The sequence below is a fragment of the Megascapheus bottae genome, chromosome 5 (assembly GCF_031878675.1).
Source record: "Megascapheus bottae isolate mThoBot1 chromosome 5, mThoBot2.hap1, whole genome shotgun sequence".
NCBI lineage: Eukaryota > Metazoa > Chordata > Mammalia > Rodentia > Geomyidae > Megascapheus > Megascapheus bottae.
The window spans coordinates 47,835,907-47,852,258 of record NC_143513.1 but is presented as its reverse complement, the minus strand read 5'-3'; the positions used below and the strand labels follow the sequence as shown (position 1 = coordinate 47,852,258).

General features: G+C 38.7%; 1 protein-coding gene across 1 annotated transcript; it reads right to left on the bottom strand.

The window, feature by feature from the left end:
* Positions 1 to 1,774: 1,774 nt before the first annotated feature.
* On the bottom strand, positions 1,775 to 11,008 carry Cldn12 (claudin 12). The gene is made up of 3 exons (XM_090333064.1): positions 10,929 to 11,008; positions 8,682 to 8,768; positions 1,775 to 3,966 (listed from the first exon to the last, which is right to left on the bottom strand). Exon 3 carries the CDS (start codon positions 3,931 to 3,933, stop codon positions 3,199 to 3,201), a length of 735 nt encoding a protein of 244 aa, XP_090189190.1. The 5' UTR covers positions 3,934 to 3,966; positions 8,682 to 8,768; positions 10,929 to 11,008; the 3' UTR covers positions 1,775 to 3,198.
* Positions 11,009 to 16,352: the final 5,344 nt, after the last annotated feature.

Below are 16,352 nucleotides of genomic sequence, written 5' to 3'. Positions count from 1 at the left end.
TCTCTTGCACAGTGAATAAATGAGTACACTCAGAGCACTCTGAAGTGTTGTGTTCCAGTATAATTTGCTACAGATGCCCAGTTTGAACTTTGGATTTCTAGGGCATCACATGATTTTCCCATCATACTAGAGCCATTTCAGTGAGGAGTGTATTTGAGAAATGTCTCCAGACAGCAATAATCTCAAAGAGTGCATCACAGGTTGCTGGAGGAACATGCCTGCCACTTCTGGTAACCTCAAGCTTTGAAATTCTCCCTACTTAACTATCTGATGCTCTCCAATATTTCTATAAAAGTTCACAGATGAGGCAAATTTAGCACAAGACATTGTATTCAGTGTCTGTGGACTGTTAAAAAAAAAAACTGAACTCTTAGAACCATTCTTAGAAATGGATAAAGTGTCTTGATATTTCAGAATAATGCCATGAATTCCTTTTCAGTTCCTATTCTATAAAGCTGTGGATCTTTTTCAATTTACATATGTTTGAAAAACATTTCTCATTTTACTTTAAAGTTGAAAAAATACCAGAAGCAAAACTTGTAAAAATACATCTTTTAATAAACATAAAGTACAGTACACATTGGGGTTTTACTTTGCAGCTTACAGCAAACATTTTCTATTATAGTATATATACACAAGGAAAGTCAATTCATGTTATTGTTTTAGTTTTAGTCCTTCTCCCCCACCCCCCGGGCCCCATGGCTGGACAATCCAGATCCAGATCCAGGCACCAGCATCTAAGGTTTATTTTCCAAGTTGGCTTCTGTAGAAGTCCTTTAACATTAATAAGCCTTTAATAAAAACAACAAAATAGTTAACCCTCTATCACACAAAGACAGACTGATTAGTGCTCAAATGAAATTTAAAATAACAATGGTAAATGCTTGCTTCCCTTTGTTTAAAAAACAGTTACTGATAGCAAATCTTTTCTCAAGTGAATATATAATAAATATCAATTTGATTCAATAACATGTATAACCAAATAGTTTCACATGAAAGCTTTTATTTATAAACCCATAAACTAAAAATTGTCTAATATCATAGTGGCAGAGTCTATTTTCTTTAATGCTGTTTATACAAAAGACCAAGAGACAGTAGCATTCTTGATTCTTCTGAACAGAAGTTTAGTGACAAAAGGAACTCCAGTTAATTAGCAAGGGTAGAGATCAATATTCATATCGAAATCCTACTTGCTATTGTTTTGGAATGACCATGACTCTGCTATATCTGACAAGAATGCAAAGAACCAGAAGTGAAATCGGAGCTGTAATTTTAAAAAAAATAGTCTTTCATGCTTTCTATTATTGATGACATCTAAAAATTATACATCTGGATTTCCAGATTCTGCTATATATATAAAGTATTAATAGAAATAGGAAAAGCCAATGTAATTATAGAGATACCAGGACCATACTCCTTTGCAAAAGAGCAATAATAACTTGTTTACTATACAACTAGCTGTTTGTAACATTTGTAATAGTTAATAAAACAAAATCTTTAGACCATAATACAAATACATATGTATATGGAAAATTATACCAATCAAATGAGCTAAGAATCCATGAAAGTAACTATCTAATATCCCTGAATTCCTAAGTGTTCTCTCAGTATTAACACAGTTTTATTTTATTGATACTGAATCAGGAGAGCTGTTGCTTCCTTTTTTTTTTTTTAAAGACAAGGTCTAGCCACATAGCCCTAGGACTCACAATCCTCTTGGCTTTAGTCTCCTGAGTACACATGTACACACGTACACATACACACACACTACACACACACACAGTGTGTGCCACCAGGCCTAGCTTCAAATTTTAAAGTCATCCTCCCTTAATACACTACCATACTTTTAGAGGTGGAAAAGGTATAATTTATCTACTACTTTGCCCATCCTCATGAATCTAAATAGTATTGTTGAAGCATGTAAGCAAATGTAGGTGCTGTAAGGATCCAGTAGACTGGAGTAATTTTCTAAGATCCAGAATACTGCTGGTGTTTCACAACAGGCCCTTCTGTCAGAAAGCCATGAAGTTTAATTCAAAGATCAATGGCTGAGAAATTAAGGCCAGCTGCCAATGAAGTCAGATTGTTCCCTACTTGTAGATCACCAATTACATCTACTTCTATAGATGAAAAGTTCTTTCTGGACAGAACCAGATCTCCTTTTCATGAATCCTCTGACGCATCTACTAAAGTGTTAGGAAGAGATATATGCTCAAGGGTATAATCAGTGATGGGGGCAGGACTGACAGGGTGAATGTGATCACGGCAAATCTATCCCTGTTTCACTTATTACTTAAACAACAGTCAAGTTAATGAATCTCTTGTGTCATCACTGAAGAACAGACTCTTGCTCTTATCACCTACATCTAAAAGAGAATGACCTATTAGGTCTGAACAACTTTTTGTGAATTTCTCTTAGCCATTTAATGGATAGTATCTGGCAAAAAGGATTTTCTGCCCCTGAGGAAGCACCAAGCTATCACATGGCACACTTTAATGCAACAATGTAATTTATAAATTCACTAGCTTTAAAAATTAGATTAAGTGTAACCAATAACTAATATTTAAAACTTTAGTGTTACTCTGAGATTACTTAAAATGCATTTTTAAATTTCTAAACAACTGGCATGAGGTAGAAGATAAAGAACTCACAATAGTTAAGTAATCTTCAACATACTGAAGCCTTTTCAATAAGATTAGCCCCAAGACAGAAGAAAGTTACAGCTGTAACTAGTAGATTACTGGCTACTATCAAAATATTACCCTTATCTGAAAGGAAATTGTTACATTTGGAATTATGTTCCTTTTTCTAGTCCAAGGTCTTATAGAAAAAGGACAATACACAATCCAAGTATTCACACTGCATTCAACAGCTTCTCTTAGCCATCACTCATTAGCATGTTGTTCTAAATCACCAACTGCAACATAGACCCTTTCAACTTCAACTGATCAGATAATCAGTAAGGGAGTTGAAATTCTTTCTAGTATAAGAAGCAATATAAAAGGAATGTTTCACATTTAAAATAATTAATTTATACCTCATAAAAACTAGCAGCAGTTCCTTTTAGCAGGACATATAAATTTGGCTCTAGTGACTGATCACGAACAACAAAAAAATTATACTGGCCCAAAAGGCTCTTTACACACACAAAAAATGGGAAGCTACAAGTGACATTTTAAGCAGCTAATTAGATCCTATTAAGTCGTGTGTGAAACTACTGGAATGTCGATTTCGATGGCAGAGAGGCGAGAACGTGCTGAATAGGGCTGTGAGTAAGTGTGCATACTGGGAGGATGAGAGTACAGTGGCTGCCAGAAAGGAGAAGGCAAAGATTTGCATGCGCAATACCAAATGAACAATAGAAGTGCAGTCATAAACAGACCCCCAGCACTCGCAATAGTAACGTACACTGCATAGTCAAATGAAAAGACAGGCTCAAACTTCTTGTTCAGATGCATATTGTAAAAGACAACCCAGATGGATGGAGAAAGGCTCACAGTACCAGCGAGAAAAAACAGCAGCCCAGCCACCAGATGGCAGCCTGCACTGTTGACTAGACACTTGGCCAGCTTGATGTTGGGCACTGAAGATCTGAAGGCTGTGTTACACATTCCGATCAGGCAGAGCAGCAAGGCACCCACTGCGATCAGGATGCTGAGAGGCAGCGCAAACTGGAGGACACGTAGGTCCAGCTGGTCAACTGATGAGTACCAAGTAGTGTCGTACATCAAGCAATCACTGCTTCCATCGTACCGGGCACATTTCACCCACAAACCTGTATAAACAGTCAGGTTCTTCTCGTTCCTGTTGAATGTGATCAGTCGTAATTTTCTCCAGTTTGGGAGCAGAGTCCCTGCAAAGAGGCCTGCTACTGAGGCGATTCCACACAGGAAGGACAGGACTGTGGCTGCATGGACATCCCGACAGCCCATGGCAGGCAGGCTTATGCAGTACTGTCAGTCAAACTAGGAGTGACACACAAGAAGACAAATCATAAAGGGACAACAGGAGAGCACAGCAGGTAGGCAATACATACTGGTAACACATCTAATAAAGAAATGTCAGTGCCAAGGGAGACATGCCTTTGTTTCTTCTCTATACAATGAGCAATTTTTTAGGTGCATATACATTTGCTTGGTTATTGCTGTCTGTGTTATACAGCAGTGAAAATCTTTAGCATCAGTATTTTTTTTCAGTTAAATGGGACAACAAACAAGGTAAAACTTCTGACACAACTAAACTGCTCATAGATGCCAATATTCATTCAACACACAAACTTTATATCTATACACGGCACAATTCAGCTCCAAATGTTCATGTAGGTGTAAAATAAAGCTTTTTATGTGGCTCTTTATGAGACAAAAGTATGAGGAAAGAAGCACTGCAGGACAGTAGAGTAGTAATGATCTTAGTGAGTCAGACTGCTTCTCATCCCCACTCCTTATTTACTAACCAACTGACCTTGGGCCAGACGCAGAACTTCCTGTGCCTCCTGTCACTCCTGTAAAACAATGATTCCTATCCCCAAAGGGGTTTTTCCATGGATTCAATGAGTTCATAGAATGTCAAATGCTTTAGCACTTTAATATTGCTTCCTAAGTCAATTTAGCACTCAGAGAACAGCCCAGCGCAATGGGAACTCTAGTGTAATCTGAGAATGTATACACTGGGAAAAGTACTAATGATGCCAAGCTCTAGAATTCATGTCCATGTTGGTTTTGTTGCTGTTTTAAAATCATTAACCTGTCTCATCGTGTATGTAAAGTAATTTCTGGGGCCTTGCAGAAAAGTCATTCTAGGATTACTTGAAAAAGTGGGCCTTGGAGCCAGGAGATTGGCCTAGTGGTAGAGTGCTTGCCTAGCATGCAGGAAGACCCGGGTTCAATTCCTCGGCACCACATACGTAGAATAAAAGCCAGAAGTGGTGCCGTGGCTCATGTGGTAGAGCTCTAGCCTTGAGAAAGTCCAAGGGCAGTGCTCAGGCCCTGAGCTCAAGCCCAGGACTGGCAAAAAAAAAAAAAAAAAAAAAGTGGGCCTTGTACTAATACCACAGTAACTGACACAGGTGAGCCACTGGAAATGTATAACTGCACAAGGAAATAACTATCACTAAGCAATTATTCCTAGTGTGCTGAGTATTTTTCATATGCAAATACTCTGCTAGGCCCTGGAAGGACACTGGAGAAGTATGACCAATTCATTTCATTTCTGTATATCAAGCACACTGAGAAATTACTAGTAGCAAATGAGCTCCATCTCCAAAGAGTTAATCAAGTAAAAAGATGAAAACACAAAGATCTCTAAAAATCATTCTGCTCAACTACACCCTGGCTGGTTCAAGTTGACCCAAGTAAGTGCTTTCCAGGGAAATCTATAACCCAGTGGTTACCATACGATGATTGCTTATATTAAGAAGAATGCTAAGACCTTTGACATAGTGGTAAACTGTTTCTATTAATACTATGGTAAGAAAAACAGCAGTGAAACCTTTCTCATTGCAAATTAAGACCATTAATTTTCCATGTGTGACAAACTACTATCTTACGTATCATTTTCTCAAGGGCCTGAAATTCACTTCAAAGCACTATTCACTATATTTTCCACTGTGATGGACAAGAGCATTTCACTTTAAGTTAGCACATTTCCTTTTTTTTTTTTGTCAGAGCACAATAAAAGAGGACAAGCTGAGAATAATTTACATTTCTGGATATAATTTAGTTGTATTGATTAGATTCCAGCATCTTTAGCAAAGTCAAATACGATTGGCTGAGATGGTGGAGTATTTCCAAGAGGTCAAAATCAGAGAAAACAACTGTGATTAACATAGTAAGAACCTGAGTTAGAAGATGCGGTCAAATGTGCTCCATTAGGAAGGTTCATTGTTCTTTAGAAAGCCAGGTTATTTGCATGTTTTCTTCAGTAATATCATATGCCACTGTACACACATACATTCAAATTATGTCTGACTGTACAATACAAAAGAAGTCTGAAGACAAATGACTTGCCTCGAAGAGCCCTCAAAATGAAAGTTACAAGTTTTTCCATTCTTGTTTTATTATGTCATTTCCTGTCAGTATTATCAGTTTTAATTGTTACAGAAAATTTTATGGATGAAAAAATAGTTTCTTTTCAAGCAAACTGGAAGAATGCTTACTTAATGTTAGCAACTAAATACCTTGATCCACCAGTGGGAAATCTAGTGTAATTAGAGAATATCTGGGAAAGGCTATTAATGGTTCCAAACTCCAGAATTCATGTCCCAACTGATCATTAATCTGTCTCCCCCAAATATGTTGAGTGATTTCCACTGCCTTGCAGCATTCATTCTAGGGTAATTTGAATCCTTAGGCCTTGCAGCAGGATCATAGGAACTCACACAGGTGAACCATTGGTAATACAGAACTACACAAGAAAACAGACATGATTAAGCAATCAATCATAGTATGCTGAGTATTTTACATATGCTACTCTATTAGGCACTGAAACCACTGAGATCTTGCTATTATCTATAGTGTTAATAGAAAGAATATGCTGTTATGCCAACATAAAATGCTGATAAGGAATCCATTATGTAATTTTTTTTTCCCAGTCCTGAGGCTTGAACTCAGGGCCTGAACACTATCTTTGGGCTTTTCCTCAAGGCTAGTGCTCTACCACTAGAGCCACAGCACCACTTCCAGCATTTTCTATGTATATGGTACCAAGGAACTGAACCTGGGTCCTCGTACATGCTAGGCAAGCACTTTTCCCACTAGGCCAAACTCCTGGCCCTCAATTATACGATTCTTATTAAAAAAATTGTCGAGTATTAAGCAAAATCAGATATCTTTATGTAAAAATTTTTGTCATCCTGGCCGGGTGCCCTTAACTCATGCCTGTAATTCTAGCTATTCAGGAAGCTGAGATCTGAGAATTGTGGTTCAAAACCAGCCCAGGCACTAAAGTCCATAAGACTCTTATCTCCAATTAACCAACAGACAACAGGAAGTGGCATTATGGCTCAAAGTGGTAGAGCACTATCTTTGAGCTGAAGAACTCAGGGCCATTGCCCAGGCCTAATTCAAGCCCCATGACTTACAAAAAAAAAAAAAAAAAATGTCATCCTGGATTAGAGAAAGACTGAGCAATGAAGACAATAGATTCGATTGCCTCTTCCAAAGCTTCAACACTCAAGATAAACCATCACAATTACTTCATGTTTCCATTAGTAGGGAACAATAACTTAGAATTTCAATGTAACTGAAATATCTCCAAACAACCTGCCCTATACTAATTCCTGAAATGGCAATGTAATGAGAAACAAGGTCAGGGTAACTTTGTTAGTAGTAACTTCCTGTAGTTTATAGCCTACAGACTATAATGAATAGAGGTAGAGCGATACCTATTTCAGTATTGTGTTTAACTACATCCTGCTTTCTGCTCCTTACTTGCTAAAAGACTCTCCCACTTTAAAAACAAAACAAAATTTATTTTCTCCTTCCAAAAACCTGAAATCAAAAACAATGAAGCCATTTCCAGGCAATTACAGACTATATCTCTACAATCTCATATCTAAGTTTGGTCACAGTGATTAACTTCAACAGAAGTTAAGAAGTCAATCAAGGGCCGGGGGTTTGGCCTAGTGGTTAAAGTGCTTGCCTAGCATGCATGAAGACCCGGGTTCGATTCCTCGGTACCACATACATAGAAAAAAAAAAAAAAAAAAGAAGTCAATCAAGCTTGGATAATTCTTTTGTTTCTCAACTAATGTGCAACATTACGTGTGCAATATGCTCCTCTTTGTGGCTATTTACTAAGTTAATGTTAATTTATTCAAAGTTAAATAACTGTCTTCTTTTTCTTCCCTCATTTTCCCCCTTGAGTTTGATTCTGAGGTCTTACATCTCTAGCCATTTTTGTGCTGGTACTTTTGAGACAGGGAGTTACCACTTACTAAGGCATGTGCCTAGGCTGAGATCAGAGTATTCTGGGATTAGCAAGGGTGATAGCAAGCATGCTTAGCTTCTTTCATTGATATAGAGGTATTTCAATCTCTTCTGCCTGAGATGGCCTGGAACTATAATCCTACCAGTCTCAGCGTCCCACATAATAGGTACTTGGATAACAGGTGCATACCACCAGGTCCAATGGTTACAGGTTAAGAAGGGGTCTCATGAACTCTTCTCTCTTAGGAGGCCTTAAACTACAATTCTCCCATTCTCAGCCTCCCAAGTAGCTAGAATCACAGATATCAATCACTGGTGCCTGGCTTATACATCAAATTTCTAATCAGTAAAATGTCTTTTAAGAAGTATGAGATGATCAATAGCAAAATTGTACATGGAATATTGTCAGAAATTTAAGTCTGTAATGATCACATAGAAATATATTTTTTTCTGGACTGGCAGCAAATCACCACAGATAAAAATAATCGTATGACAATAATGCTAGAACATTGTTTTTAGATTTACAAAGCCATTCAAAAGCAGCTACTTTCTGTTAGCATTTACCTGTTTCACAAGGATTTTCAGTAGTAAGATGAAATCTGGTACATATGTGTTACACAAGGTATCATTTTGAATAAAAATGTTGTCAGAAGGATTTATTTTTGATGTTTTGCATATACTTGTCCTATGTCTTTAATATGTTGAAAGAGATAAGTATTGTTAGCAGAATAGGTATGACCAAACAATGTACTTACCCTTTGAGGTACTTTATAGTTCTAAAGTAGCTTTAGTCAAGTTAGAAGAGACATGTACATCTGAACACTAGCAGAGATAATCTGGGCCTAAAGAAATTGGAAAAGTACCCACATTAATATGTTACTTCTCATTTGACTTAAAAGAAATTAGAAAAATAACAACAATCTAATAACAATGATGTGCGATGCCAAAAAAAATGCAGGCAATAAGTTTTTCAAAAAGACAGCTTTTGGGGAAACCCAGGTGTAGAACACTTGCCTACTACAAGCCTGGATTCAATTACCAATACCACAGAGGGTATTGGTAGGCTAGTCTATTCTTAATTCATATGTTATATGTAAGGTATAGAAGTAGCTTTTTAGTGTAAGAAGACAGAATTAAGGATAAAAATTACTGTTCTGAGGGCCGGGAGTTTGGCCTAGTGGTTAAAGTGCTTGCCTAACATGCACGAAGACCCGGGTTCGATTCCTTGGTACCACATACGTAGAAAAAAGCCGGAAGTGGTGCTGAGGCTCAAGTGGTAGAGCTCTAACCTTGAGAAAGTCCAAGGACAGTGCTCAGGCCCTGAGCTCAAGCCCAGGACTGGCAAAAAAAAAAAATAAATAAAAATAAAAATAAATGGGGGGGTCGGGGGGAGGGTAATGGGTACCAAGACATGTGAAAGGGTATCAATGTATGTGAATTAATGCACCTTCTATCTGGCAAATATCATGTAACCCTTTCACTAATTACAATAAAAAATTTAAAAAAAAATTACTGTTCTGGAAATAACATTCAATGGATTTTTAAAAGGTCCTTATTATAATGACAGTGAAAAAAATAGTGAGGATAAGGAAACTCTATAAAATAGTCTTGTAAGTAAAAGAAATACACTTAAAATGCTTTTAAAAGCTTACAACACATGGCCGGAAGTTTAACCTAGTGGTAAAGTGATCGCCTAGCAAGCACTAAGACCTGGGTTCGTTTCCTCACTACCATATACATAGCAAAAAGCCAGAAATGGTGCTGTGGCTCAAGTGGTAGAGCTCTAGCCTTGAAAAAACATAAGGACAGTGCTCAGACCCTCAAGGCCCGGGGGGGGGGGGGGGGGGGGGGGAGGTAGGGGGGGAAGCATACAACACAACTAGCTTGGCATTGTAGATTGCGAAGTTTGCAATCCGAATGTTATCTTAGCTTGTTTCCACCAATGGCTCCACCTGCCACTTAAAGATGTTTCCAGCAACTTCCTCTTCAAATGCTATTTAACTCAAACAGGTAGGGTGAGTGAAAACTTGTAAAGCCAGAGTGCTTCCTGGATTAAGGCGTTTATCACTGGTCCCATTATGATCATTACGTACAACTCTGAATCAAGATGTTAGTCAAGCTTTCCACGTATGATTCCTGATTCTTGAGTAGCTGAAGGAGACCGTTTTATACCGAATGAGACACAACATGCCCCTCACGGAGTTCGGCCCTTCTCGAACGAACGCCATGAAGTGATGACTGCACTTTTCAGGGCGCCCGGGACACGGATGGAGGAACAGATATATAGACACACACACCCAAAAACGAAAAAACTAACAAAAACCTAGAAAAAGTCAACTGAGCTTCCCCGCTACCTGCATCCCAGTCCCCCGCCTTGGCAAACCCCAAGAGGCATCCAGGGGAGAGCCCGAGCTGGCGGAAATGGAGGCGGGAGAGCCCTCTGGTACAGCCAATGGAAATGGGCGGGGGGCGGGCGAGACCACCAGTAGAGCCAATGGAAATGGAGGGGAGGAGGGAATCCTCCCGGTTAGACCCAATGAAAAGAGACCGCAGACGAGGCCGCCGCCGCCTCCAGAGCAAGCCGGTCCCCACCACCCGGAGTGGGTTTGAACCGCTAGCAGGTCATCATTACACAACCAGAATCAGCTGGCTGTTCAAAAATAGCAACAACCGCATCGTCCCGCCGGCCGGGCTCCTAGCCCCGGCTTCCCAGGCACGCGCTTCGATACCGCCCTACCCTTCCGCGGAAAAAACGATGTCAAAGCTCTATCAAACCCTAAACGCCGCGGGGCCGCCACACACACACACACACACACACACACACACACACACACACACACACACACACACACACTCTCTCTCTCTCTCTCTCTCTCTCTCTCTCTCTTTCATATCCACAAATGTCAGCCTTTTACAGTGTCTCTTGAATTAAGGTCTTTACTTCAGACCCGCAACGACTTACTCAAAAGACTCTGAAGCCCTAAAATTCTAGCTGCACCTACCTGCTCCCGCTCACCAGAGCCAGAGCGCCGAAGTCGCCCGCACTGAGAAGCCTCCCCGAGCTTTTCACCACTCGGCGTCCCCGGAAGTGCGTTCCCAAGTGCAGCCGCTGCCCCGGAGGCTGCTGGGAACTCAATCCCGCTCCCCTGTGGATTTGAGTTGAGCTGGAATACCTCGCCGCCGGGGACTACAATTCCCAGAATCCACCGCCCTCCCCCAGCCCGCACTACGCACCGCAGGACCGCCTCCTCCCTGCAGCTCTCCAGCCCCTTCCTCTGGCAATGGTTTGTCTAGATCTGGGTGAGCGGTTTAAAACGCGCGTACGCAGAAAATTGGTAGTCTTCTCCATTTCAGTGACACCAAAAATACCCTACTAAGTGTTAGAAAAAAAATACCTTAAATCCAGACCCCTCCCGCAGCACAGCTAGGCTCAACCTAGAACCAGACAACCTCGGTCTGCGGTCTCTACAGCCCTCAGAACTACCAAGTCTGATTAATATCTTGATCTCAGACTTCTAGGCTTCAGAGACAATTCTCGCTTTATTTAAACCACCCAGTTTGTGGTATTTTGTAATAGCAGCCTCTAAATAAAAAAATTCTAAATTAAGCAATGATATATAAAAATATAGTGTGTGTGTGTGTGTGTGTGTGTGTGTGTGTGTGTGTGTGTAATCACCCATCAGGTAGCACTTGGCATGGGGATACAGTCTGTAGTCTGTAGTCTTACCTATTCAGTAGGCTGGGACAGGAAAGGAGACCAGGATTTTGTGGCCCATCTCAAACAATGTGAGACTGGACCTCAATTAAAATCAAACAAAAGGGAAGAACACAGGACAAGGAAGCGGGACTTCGGCCGAGTGGTAGAGTGCTTGCCTAGCATGCACCAAGACCCGGGTTCCAATTCTGGGTGCCACATACATAGAAAGTCAGAAGTGGTACTGTGGCTCAAGCCCTGAGTTCAAGCCCCAGGACTGTCAATAGCACGCAGGCACAGGCAGGCACACACACACACACACACACACACACACACACACACACACACACACACGAGTGCACGCGCGCGCACTGGTTTCAAAACTGGTAAGGAAACTTAATTTGCAGTGTACCATGCAATAGGGAAGATGACAGTAAATTTGTCTCTAATCTTTAGTGAATATCAGTCTAAAAAGGAAAGGGACTATATAAAATTTGCCGTAAGACAAGTGAAAAGTTTTCTTTTAGACTTGTTTATGCTATGACCCCAACTATAATTAGGCTTTTCTCCTTTCAGTTTAAAAAAGAGCAGCAGACTTTTGAAACACTCTGTTATGAATCTGGCATTATAACATGAATGGTTCTTTAAAAAAGGGGTTTTTTTTGCATTTTTATAGCAAGTTGTACTCAATTATATTGAGTACTCAATTGTACTCAATTATATTTCTCTTGATCCCAGATGGTACTTCTTCCTGGAAAGATTTGTTATGAGACTAAGACTCAAAAATTATATAGTACTCTTATTTCCCCAATTAGGAGTCAGTTGACTGAGAGCTTTTATTTACTGTTATTCAATCATGCTTCAAATCTACCCAGTCATAAGCTTTTATTCAGTGTTTGTCCTTGATTTGAAATATCTTCCATAACCCTCAATTTGTAGCAAATCATATGTAAATAAGTTATATTTCAGCTGCTTACTTGTCATGCTTCTTAATATCAGAAAATTATACCATATTCTTATTAAAGCTCCTTGTAAAGTGATAATACCAATAATGTTTGATAACCAAAAAAGAACCATCATTGGTCAGAAGATATTGGCAATTTGGGGAAAATACACTTGAATATGGGCCATGAATAAAAGAAGCTTTTGTCCTTTCCTTTCAACTTTGAATGCACTGTGTTTACGATATGAAAAATTACTTTGTCATATATTGCCCCCAAATTAGTTACAAAATAAACTCTCTATCCTGTTCTTCAAATTCCAAGTATTTCAAAGGACATGATTCAGATGACAGTTACGCTCCACATAGCTTGGTATCTGGGCATTCTGCAGCACTTAACCTTTATCACAAGCACTTTTAATTATATACACTAACATGATTACTGCCTGCCTCTGGAGTCTACCAAATGCCCAACAACTAATAATTAAGCAACTGTCATATGGTGAAAATAATGTTTTAATGCAAATTACCAAGTTTAGTGGGTACTTATAATTAGAAATGGTACCTAAAATTGCCCTTGGCCTTTTATGCTTTCTATAACCAACTGTAACCCCATCCATTACCTTGAGTGACCCATTGTGACATACTACAATTTTCCAACATTGTAATTATGTCTCTTCTTTGTCATCATTTCTGTTACCTACTTGGATTTTATTTTCCTTCAGCTAGCTACTGACACTCAAAAAAAAATCCACTAATAAAATGCATTCCTTCTACTAGCCATGTTCCAAACAAAAGCAAAAAATAAAACACCTATTTCTTTTTTTTTTCCCCTTATACCAGGGCTTGAACTCAGAACCTGAGCTCTGACTGTCCTTGGGCTTTCTCAAGGTTAGAGCTCTACCATTTGAGCCACAGCAGCATTTCTGGCTTTTTCTATGTATGTGGTACCGTGAAATCAGACCTGGGTCTTTGTGCATGCTAGGCAAGCACTCTACTACTAGGCCAAACTCCTGGCCCTACACATGTGTATTTCTTTAAGACTTTAAAAAAGGTAGACATTAATTTTTCAAAACTTTGTGGTAAAAAGTATAGCATGTTTGTAAAGTGTCTGACAACATTTTATTCCAACTATACTTATTCATGGCTTAACTGCCAAGTTACAAAATTATTGTGAAGTAGAAAGTATATTTTAAATGACTTTAAAAAGTAATAACATATTTTAGACTTAAAAGATTTTCTTTATGTCCTACTTGACTTAAAAAATAACAAATGGGGCCAGGAGTTTGGCCTAGTCGGTACCACATATATAGAAAAAGCCAGAAATGTTGCTGTAGTTCAAGTGGTAGAGCCCTATCTTTGAGAAAGTCCAAGGACAGTGTTCACATCCTGAGCTCAAGCCCAGGACTGGGAAAAAAAAAAAAAAAGATATTGCTAAGGATTTAAAATGTACAATGAAAATTATCTTTTCTCTTTATTTTTCTTTTACAGTTTCTAAGTGCACTTACTTATTTCTTTGACCTATTATTATTGCTGATTTTTTTTCCTTCAGTGCTATTGATCAAAGAGTTCTACTACTGAACCACAGTTTTGGACCATGAAGCACAGGACCTTCATGACATTATAAATTTAAGGGTGAAATTTAACTGTATTAAATTGTGTCAACAGGACTTAATTTGAATTTTTTTGAAAAACCATGGAAGTGGCTGGGAATGTGGCTTAGTGGTAGAGTACATGCCTAGCATGCATGAGGCCTTGGATTCGACTCCTCAGTACCGCATAAACAAAATAGGCCAGATGTGGTGCTGTAGATCAAGTGGTAGAGTGCTAGCCTTGAACAAAAGAAGCTTAGGGAAGGTCCTCAGGCTCTGGGTTCAAGCTCCAGGAGAGGACTGGAAAAAAAAAAAAAAAGCAATAAAGTGAGACTTTAAAAATAAAAATTAAGGGCCGGGAGTTTGGCCTAGTGGTTAAAGTGCTTGCCTAGCATGCATGAAGACCCAGGTTCAATTCCTCGGTACCACATATAGAAAAAAAAAAAAAGCCGGAAGTGGTGCTGAGGCTCAAGTGGTAGAGCTCTAGCCTTGAGAAAGTCCAAGAGCAGTGCTCAGGCCCTGAGCTCAAGCCCAGAACTGGCAATAAATAAATAAATAAATAAATAAATAAATAAATAAATAAAATAAAAATTAAAAAATATGAAACTGGGGGCCAGGAGTTTGGCCTAGTGGTAGAGTGCTTGCCTAGCAAGTCCAAGGACAGTGCTCAGGCTCTGAGCTCAAGCCCAGGAGTGGCAAAAAAAAAAAAAAAAAAAAAACTGCTTAGAAAATACTTCATATGCATATGTACATTTTTTGCAAAAAAAAAAAACAAACCTGTAGCTTAATACGCTTTATCTAACTTACAAAAGCAAACTTTTCTCTTGATGTATGTAGTACATGTTTATCATTTGAAAGAAAAACATTATCTTGCTGTGATAAACGGCAGGGTATTATATCGTCATGTGTAAGTTTTCAGTCAAGGGATGAGTGCACTGCCAGTGATAACCCCCAGACTATCATCTGGCAACAGTGTAACTGTTATAAGCTATGTAAGTATACTCCATGTCTATACAATCACGGCATCTCAGGATGCATTTCTCAGATCTTATCCTTATTACAGTAAAACACAACTGTATATCACAAAAGCACGATATACGAGATATTCTGGAATTTTACATAAGTAAAATCATATCAAACTTCATATTGCAATGTTATTGTACAAGTATCTATTAATATAAACTGGTATTTCATTATGGTAAATAAATATACATGGCAAGCTTTTCTGGAACTAGTAATAACTTGTTGTAAATAGCATATTCATAGTCTATTTATTCAGTGTTATAAATTAAGTATTCCAAACTATATATTTTGAAAAACTTATTTTGAAAGGTAAACATAAAGAAAAATACATATGTAATATTAAAAGGTCACTTCAAAGTTAAGTCTCTAGAATCAAAGAGTGTTATAAGGAAGACTGGGGTAGAACTGGATGTGTGGTATATGCTACTCCTAATTTTTTTTCCCCCAGTCCTAACACTGTCCTTGGACCTCTTTATGTGGTAGGCTAGCACTATACCACTTCTGGTGTTTTCTGAGTAGGACATTCTGTCCTGCCAGGGCTGGCTTGGAACCGTGATCCTCAGATCTCAGCCTCCTTGGTAGCTAGGATTGCAGGCCTGAGCCAACTGCACCCGACTTGGTCCTAAATATTTTTAGAACAACAAAAAATGAATCTGAATTTTCCATCTTTTATTTAGAATAGAAATAATGGTTAGAAAAAGATACATAGACTATACTTTTAACAACCAGAAATGATAATGAACTAACAAATCATGAAAAGCTGTGATCATCGAGTTGAGACTCTAAACTATACCACAGGACAAAGATTAAGTCAGAATGTTTGACAGTCATCTCATAAAACTGTCCTCACATGGCTACTTGTTTATATTTAGGAAATCTAAAACTAAAAAACGAAAAGACACAGAAGCGACAGATGTATAATTTACCTAGAATAAAATATGGTCACTATGAACAGTTTAACTTCCAAATGATTTGCTCCACTCTCTATGATAAAAAGTAGAAATAATTTATTCCAGTTCCCTGTGGTTTCTGCTAGGTAATGTGAGTTCTAAAAAAGCAGTAGGTCCTTTCTACTCTCTTCAATAAAGCACAAAGAATACCCTGCAGGGTCCTGGACATGAGAGATAGATGTGACATGAAGAAATCAAGATATGAACAAAAAAGGATAGTCTCAGAC

Bases quoted from the DNA above. Each gene is read 5' to 3' on its own strand.
- Cldn12 (XM_090333064.1), bottom strand. From the start codon at position 3,933: ATGGGCTGTCGGGATGTCCATGCAGCCACAGTCCTGTCCTTCCTGTGT.